The sequence below is a fragment of the Plasmodium cynomolgi genome, chromosome 10 (assembly GCF_000321355.1).
Source record: "Plasmodium cynomolgi strain B DNA, chromosome 10, whole genome shotgun sequence".
NCBI classification, from domain to species: Eukaryota; Apicomplexa; class Aconoidasida; order Haemosporida; family Plasmodiidae; genus Plasmodium; species Plasmodium cynomolgi.
The window spans coordinates 833,116-841,209 of record NC_020403.1 but is presented as its reverse complement, the minus strand read 5'-3'; the positions used below and the strand labels follow the sequence as shown (position 1 = coordinate 841,209).

At 43.3% G+C, this 8,094-nt stretch overlaps 3 protein-coding genes across 3 annotated transcripts; 1 reads left to right on the top strand and 2 right to left on the bottom strand.

The window, feature by feature from the left end:
* Positions 1–437: 437 nt before the first annotated feature.
* PCYB_102890 (orotate phosphoribosyltransferase) lies at positions 438–1,196 on the bottom strand (the record flags this gene model as incomplete). Its single annotated transcript, XM_004222838.1, has 1 exon — positions 438–1,196. A coding segment is annotated over one exon (759 nt), but the record flags the coding sequence as incomplete, so codon positions are not given.
* Positions 1,197–3,394: 2,198 nt separating this feature from the next.
* Positions 3,395–6,238, bottom strand: PCYB_102880 (hypothetical protein; the record flags this gene model as incomplete). The annotated part of the gene is made up of 1 exon (XM_004222837.1): positions 3,395–6,238. A coding segment is annotated over one exon (2,841 nt), but the record flags the coding sequence as incomplete, so codon positions are not given.
* Positions 6,239–6,869: 631 nt separating this feature from the next.
* On the top strand, positions 6,870–7,962 carry PCYB_102870 (hypothetical protein; the record flags this gene model as incomplete). Its single annotated transcript, XM_004222836.1, has 2 exons — positions 6,870–7,321; positions 7,515–7,962. The coding sequence occupies 2 exons, from the start codon at positions 6,870–6,872 to the stop codon at positions 7,960–7,962; spliced, it is 900 nt and encodes a 299-aa protein (XP_004222884.1).
* Between the last annotated feature and the right edge of the window lie 132 nt (positions 7,963–8,094).

Below are 8,094 nucleotides of genomic sequence, written 5' to 3'. Positions count from 1 at the left end.
TTTTTTGCCTAATAAGCTTTTCATTTTTTTCTTGTCTTGGTACTCTCCACGCTGTATTTATTTGTGCCAGCTGTTCTTTGTTCATCTGTATGTGGGCCTACACAAGGGCAACACAATGGGCTTGCACATTTTTGTGTGCACTCCTGTGCCTGGGCGCACCTGGGCAGTGCGGGGGGTACAACTCATGTGCATATTGCTGCACGGACTAATTATATTTCCCAAATTTTTTTGCGTTTGAAGAATTGTGAAATGTGGACCTCCGCGGGGGAGCGATGTCCAGCGGTTCGACGCCAACACCGCGAGAGAGATGGTCAACGGTTTGACGCCAACAGTACGAGAGAGATGGCCAGCGGTTCGACGCCAACACCGCGAGAGAGATGACCAACGGTTCGACGCCAACAGCGCGAGAGAGATGATCAACGGTTCGACGCCTACCCCATGAGGGGCTCCAGGTCCTCGTTGTAACTGAGAATGCTGTAAAGAGGGACGTTCAGTTTCTGCTCAAACAAATCCTTAAAGTACACCTTTTCATTCTGCTCATTCAGTTCGTACTCATTTCGGTTAAGTAAAACGATGAGAGCGACGACCCTCAAGTTGGGGTATGACTTTAGCTTGTTTATTATTTCCGTCAAAGCAGTGCCACATGTAAAGACGTCGTCAATTATGATTACTTTTTTTTCACTTTCATCATCCTTTGCATTGTGTACTTCGCTATTAACCGCTTCGTCCAAGTTCCCCACAATGAGTGTCTTGTCACCATAATCCTTTTTTTCCTTTCTGTCGTACAGGTAAAAAACATTTGCAAATTTATTCGAGCGGAATAAAAAGTGGCTAGTTAGGGTTGCTATTGGAATGCCCTTATAAGATGCCCCCAACAAATAATCGAAGGGGATTTTTTCCTTTAAAATTAAATGAGAAATTAAAAACGAAATAATGTGTGCAGAAACGATGTTATTTAATACTCCACTTGAAAAAAAATATTTTGATTTTCTTTTTGATTTTAAAATAAAATCACCAAATTTTATGGCATTATATTTTAACAAAGCTGTGATTAGCAATTTTTTCATTTCCTTCACGTGACAGTTGTTCATATCATCCTTTTCCAGTTCGATGCATTCTCGAAGCTGGATATATTTTTTGTGTAGATCTTCGTCACTCAGATAGTTCGTTTGGTTCATACTTTTCACTTCTTCCATTCTGTTCAGCATTTTCCAGACCACAAGAAAAGAAAAAAAAAATCAAAAAACAAAAAAACAGAAACACAACAAAACAAAACAACAACAAAAAAAAAAGTTACTTTATCTATATCTTCAATTTGAAAGACTGGGGCTGATATGCCGGGGGAGGGGGATGAACCACACTGTGTATTTTTTCAAATGCGGGGGAAAAAAAAGGGTTGGCACAAGGTGACCCTTATCGGAATGTACAAACAAATAATCCAGTGAACAGCTTGCAAAAGCGCCTGCTCTCCTTGGTCAAATAAAGAAATTATGAAAAAATTATGCAAAAATTATGAAAAAATTATGAAAAAATCTGTGCTTGCAGCTGGGCACAACAGAGTATTTCCTCTGCATCTATCTATATCTAGGTACACTCTTCTGTATGTTCCTCGAGGCCGCGCGTTTATTTACGCCCGTTTTTCTTCTTTTGCTTTTTCTACACCATCCGGAAGGGGAAGAAAAGCAACCCTTTCAGGAAGATCCACTGCGCGCAGATGTTATCTTCTATACATGTATATTATATATATATTATTATGTATGTTTTTTTTCTTTTTTTTTTATGACTTGTTCATATTTTTTTAAACCTTTTGGCTAGATTTTTTTTTTGTTTTTAACTCTGTTCATATTTTTTTAAACCTTTTGGCTAGTTTTTTTTTTTTTTTTAACTCTGTTCATATTTTTTTTAAATTTTTGGTTAGATTTTTTTTTTTTTTTTTCAAACGGGGGGGCACATTATCACTCTAACATGAGATAAGCGCGGTAACAACACCCATCAGGGTTGGGAATAGGGTATCGATGCGGGGGTTTTATGCGTAAATACGCCGCAGGTACATATACGAGTAGCGGGTTGTCAGTTGGGCAGGTCTGTTTCCTTTTCTCTGCACTTTCAGCTGCCGAGTCGCCGTTCTGCACGGGCATACGCGCATGCGCGCGACGGGAAACCAAAAAAAATAAGAAGTTGGAGAAGCAGCTGGAGAAGCAGTTGGGCAAGAAATTGCATGCAGGGCGGCACAAAAAAAACAACTGCAAATTGCCCGCAAATTCCCTGCAATTTTCCCACAAATTGCCCACGAACCGCGGGGGCGGGCCGACGTGCCAATTCGTAGCACGGAAATGAGCGGTCCGCCAAAGGGTCGGCTGCGGGGCGTTTTCCACGGTGTGAGATTCACCAGTCAAGCCCCCGCGCCTTTCCCTACCAACAAAACGTTTCCGACACGTTCATGCTTAATGCGACTTTTATAGCCTGTTCCACGGACTTCTTACGTGCAACAAAATTGCAAAGGATGCTTCTATCCAAATGGCGATCTTCACAACTTGACATGCGCATTATCAGTTCAACCCACTCGCTTAAGTCTCCGGGGTTATTCTGTGTTGACAAGTGGGAAGGGGAAGTCGTGCTGTTCCGAATTGGCTGCTCCTGCACGGTACTTGTGCGTAAATGCAAATCGTCCAAAAGGTCTTCCTCCATTAGGATGGAATAATTTTTCGTTATCGCATAAAGGATGACTTTCATGAATTTAGTGTCACTTGCTGCGTTCATCATGAGGCGGTGAAGTGGGGTTCCACTGCCGACCAGCCTTTGTACAATTCGCATATCTTTCCTGCTCCTATGGTGACATAAAACTATTTTGTGTTTAAGTAAAAGGAAAAGCAACAAGGGGTTCGTATACGTCGTGCCGGGGCGGTCAAACTCGGAGAGGCAGATTTGTTCAACTTGTTCAGCATACACTTTTGACAAATTCCCTACAAAATGCTTATCATCATTTTTGTTAAAAAACATATTTTTTATTTTTTTATTTTTCCTCGCCATGTTTCGAAAATAAAGTAGACACACATAAATGAGTAGACTCCTTTCATCGTTCATAAAAGTCCACCTCTTCAATGTGGTGCTCGCAATATCCACAAGGATTCGCGTAATGGGGTTGCCTCTCACAGCACGGTAATTCACCTTATTTTTTCCTTTTTGCAAAAGTGAACATAAATAGAGAAGACTGTGCATGATTAGTGAGTACACGTGCTTCCTCCGCATGCTGTCGACATGTGTGCAAATGTAAGTCCTACTTAGCACCATCAGTTTGTTCATTACATCATTCGAATTTTTAAAAAAATATATTATTTTTTTTTTTTTTTTTTATCCCCACTTCATTCAGGTGTACATGTGTTAAGGCGGTTTTAAAAAACAGCATAAAAAAAGTTGTTATCCCCTCTGTGAACAATCCCCCCATTTGACAGCAACAAATTTGTAAAGAAGTTTCTCAAGAGGAGAGTTTTCCTTTTAAAGTTGTTTCCGCTGTAGAGGTAGACCTTCATCAATTCCTCACAATTGAAGTCGTGCACTTTTACCTTCACCGCGTGGGTTATTTTGTTGCACAACAAATGATTTTTTTGCCTGACTATGTTCATACAAAACTTTGCCTTTTTTTCCTGCCCAGCTAGTCTGTTCATGTATTTGTAACTTTTGAGCAGCAAAAAATTATCCACGTTGTTCCAGTTTAGCCCTTTTAAAATTGTCAAAATTGTTCCGTTTAAAAGTTGCAATTTCGTCTTACGTGATGGTAACGCATTTTTCCCGTTTGACTTAACGTTGTTTTTTTGTTCATCGATTTGATTGTTCGTATTACGGGATGGAAGCTGATCCACATTGCTCCTCTTCTTTGTTACTCCATTTGTTTTGTCCATAGCCTCCATCACAACGTAACGTTTGTCGTCACGTGGGCCTACTTTCACACGGAGACATTGCAACATGCTTAGCAGCTTCAGAGGAGGGATTAAAAATTGATGAGTAACTTGTTCAGGCTGACACGTTGAAAAAAATTTGACCAAGAACTCAATTAACGCTTCGGTTAAGGGGTCATCTTTTATTTTATTTTTCAAAACTTGTATGTAGAGGATCACAACACAAGCGCATACGTTCTGAGCACATACGTCGGAGAAAACGCCCGCATTTTTTAAAGCAATATATCGTTTGCATTTGTGCACAGCGGACGTGTACAACGACGTGGATATCAAGTTGCTACATATATCATCTGTGTGTCTGACAACGCTTACAATTTTGTGGGTGTAAAAAAAGTGAAGATTCGTGAGGTCACTGTTGAGGAGTACATCCCTGTACAGCTTTGTCAATTTTGAAAAGTCCTCTTTTTTTTTTAAAAATGTGTAATAATATCGAGTCAGGTGGTGCAGAAAAACTGTCATGGGGATGACTTCCTTTTTGTAGAAACTAACCCACGTGCGCTGCTTGTTGATGAAGACAGTGGACTCTGGTCCGTAATCGGCTGGGGAAAATGCGCTGCTGTTCTCGCTGGGCGTACTATCACGCGGGTCATTCTGCCAACTCTTTATGCTTAGCTCGACGGGTTTGTTATGCATCGGTACGTTGCTTTCCCCTCCCTCCTCATGGGGGGTTGGTCCCTTCTCTCCATCCCCGTGCAGCCAAACTCGATTTGCAAAACAACTGAGGGGCATCTCTCTTCGACGGGCAGCACGCTTACTAATTCTATACAATGCATAAAGCGTCAACATGTTACTCCTGTTTTTGTGTCGTTTCCTATTTGCATAGAGGGCGCTACGGAATGCAGGGCTTGTTAGGAGCTTATTTTTTTGCGAAACAGTGTCAGTGTTGAAGCTTTCCTTTTTTTTGTTCACAGATAGGGAGACACACTCCCCGGGGGTGCACCCCTGTGCTCCCAAGTCATCTCCCCAAAACAAGCTTGCGTATCGCAGCAGCCTCTCAACAAAGTTATTGTCCTTCACGTCGTTCCTCTTCAGAACATATAAGTACGTCAGAATGTCTTTCAAACTGATGAGTGATAATTTTTTTTTCTCCTTTTTGTGCACATCGAACAGGTTGACATGTTTTAATTTCGTTTTTTTTTTTTTCTTCTTCTTCTCCCGGTTGATAAGTACCCCTTCCCCTTTTCTTGTCAATTTGTCAACTGTCTTAGTCAAAAGGGAGGAGTACGCATGCATAAATTTGACGCTGTACAATTTCCACTTTTCGAAGGCCAAAGCAGCTAGCGAAAAATATTTTATTTTTTTATTTTTTTTCATATGCATACATTGGAAAATTTTACGAATGAGTAACTCCACAAGGGTATTGTCCCTCACACAGAAGTACGAATAAACGAAAGCGATCCTGCTTAGTGTATTTAGGTCATCTTCACAATGCATGTACGTTTTCACATTTCTCGACAACGTTATGAGGAGATTTCTCATCAAACTGTTGTCCACCGGCATATCGGTTTGATACCTCTCCCCCTTATTCCTGGGGGTCACGAAAAGGCCATCGTCAACAACGTAAAATAACCTTAAGTACCATTCATAATTCGAAGGGTTATCCTTTCCGTGAATTTGCTTTACTACTTGGGTGAAGAAGTACTGGTAGAGGTTATAAATAATTAAGCTTATTTGTCGGCTGTTCATATAAGTGTATGTGTGTTGCAGTTCCTTCATCATTTTTAGGATTACGTTGTTGTGATTTTCCTCGTGGTATATGTTGATTAGGGTGCCTTTAAGATAGGTGTTGCATATGTCTTTGTTTCTCCCCAAATGGACGATGCTGCTCAGCGCACTCGCGTTCTTCAGGTCCTTCTCCCTCCTGTCTTGCCGGATCGTTGCGCGCGGGAAGAATTGGAACGCCTCCCCGGCAGTGCGGATTTCCCCATTTGGGAGCGATTCACCAATTGGGCGGTTTTCCCAAATTGGGAGCGATTCACCAATCGTGGCTTCCCCATTTGGGGTCACCTCGCCCCACGGAAGCTGCGCCTGTCCCGAGGGAGGCAGCGCCCCCCTTAGCAGCGAAACGCTCCCCCTTCGCGCAGATTGCACTTCCCCATTTTTAAGGTGGCAAATGAAGTGAAACTGGGAAGAAGGCACCTCCTTCAGCTTCCTCCTCTTTATGCTATTAAAGCTTTTTACCTCATCCGCCTTCTTTTTCTTCTCGAACACGTAGTTGATATGTTTCGCCGTTTTGGAGCTTAGCTTCTTCTGTTTCTTTGCTCCACCTACTCGGCTGCTTACTACAAAGGATCGGTGAAATTGGTCGCCCCTTTTTTTTACCTGACCGGCAATGACACTTCGCTGCAGAAAGGGACACAACGGGTGATACGCCGCCATAAAAAAAAAAAGAAAAAGTATACCTTCAGTTTGGCTGATTATTGCTCAACTTGGTTTTAACAATACAGAGGTGGGTACTTCAGCGGAAGGGGTGCCAAGCACGTGCAGACTGTTCGTGCTTCCACGCCATTCTGGCTGTTTCGTGTGGGGGCCTACACCCGCAAAAAAGGCGTGGTGATCGTCAGGTCAGTCGCTTCAGTCAGGTCTGTCATATGTTGGCTGCTTTCCATTTGCTTCATTCGGGGGGAGTGACCGCGTCAAACCACACTGCACAGCATAGCATTCGGTTGTGCCGCTTTCGCGAGGCAAGCGGGGGGCGGAGCCAAAATGGCACTACGCCAGAACAAAGCCGCTCACCGGGGTCATTGTATACTTCCCCGCTGGAGGTGTTTAAAAAAAATGATGGACCATTTTGGCGCCCTTCTTCCCATCCATATGTGCCGCTTTTTCGAGGCACATAGGAATGCTCACCATTTTGGCAAAACCGAGAGGCAGAAAAAAAAAAAATGCACAAGGGCTTCAAAAAAACGACAAATGAATGTAAGAAAAAGCATCTTAAATTATTTAATTCTGCATAGCAGCATCGTCCGGAGGAACCATCACAAGAGCTATCACAAGGAATGCAGGCAGCGCGGCAGCCCCAACGGAATGGAAAAAAACAGCAAAATGAAAAGCGTTAGGCCCAACTATTTTGTTTGCATCCCCCTGTCAGGCAACAAAGCGTTAGTGGAAGAATTGCTCAAAGTGCAAAACCACGTCGCTTCGAAATTTGAAATGCTCAAAGAATGTGCAATTGAGAGAAACAAGTTTCACATATCTCTCCTCATATTACACGTGAAGAAGTCCCAAATGGAGTCTTCCAAGGAGGCCTTCCACGAAGCCATGGAGGAAATTAAAAAGCTCAACCATCAAGCCATTTCGTTCGACACACTGGAAACGTTTCGAAACGACGTTTTGTATGCAGCGCTGCAGGAGGGCAGCAGGAAGTACATAGTGAATATGATAGCTCTCCTCAGGGACTCCTTCGCCAAGAGGGACATACACATCTTCAGCAACCACAAGGGTAAGGAGGAGGCCCGGGAGAAGAAGCGCCCGATCGGAAAGAGTGCAGCCAACCCGATCGGAAAGAGTGCAGCCAACCCGATCGGAAAGAGTGCAGCCAACCCGATCGGAAAGAAGTGCAGCCAACCCGATCGGAAAGAGTGCAGCCAACCCGATCGGAAAGAGTGCAGCCAACCCGATCGGAAAGAGTGCAGCCAACCCGATCGGAAAGAGTGCAGCCAACCCGATCGGAAAGAGTGCAGCCAACCCGATCGACAAAAGTGCAGCCAACCCGATCGACAAAAGTGCAGCCAACCCGATCGACAAAAGTGCAGCCAGCCCCAGCACACACCAACGCGGCGACAAAGAAGAAATAACCCCCCACATGACCATCATGAAAAACTCCTACCTGAGAAAAATCTACGCCAACAGGAAGCCCCAGATTTTCCCCGACTATTACGCCGACTTCAACTTGTCCAAACTGCAAAATGAGCGGGTCCTACCCAACAAAATACAGTTCCTCGAAATGGACACGGACTCGGCAACGTCGTACTATAGAATCATCGCTGAATGTGGCCTTCCTTAAGTTGGTAGGCACTCCTCCAGTGCGGAGGATTTATGCGTTCACACTTTTGCAACTTTGGCAGCTAGCCATTTGTTCCGTTTTTTTTTTTTTTTTTTTTTTGTTCATATATTTTTTTTCTTTTTTTGTTCATTA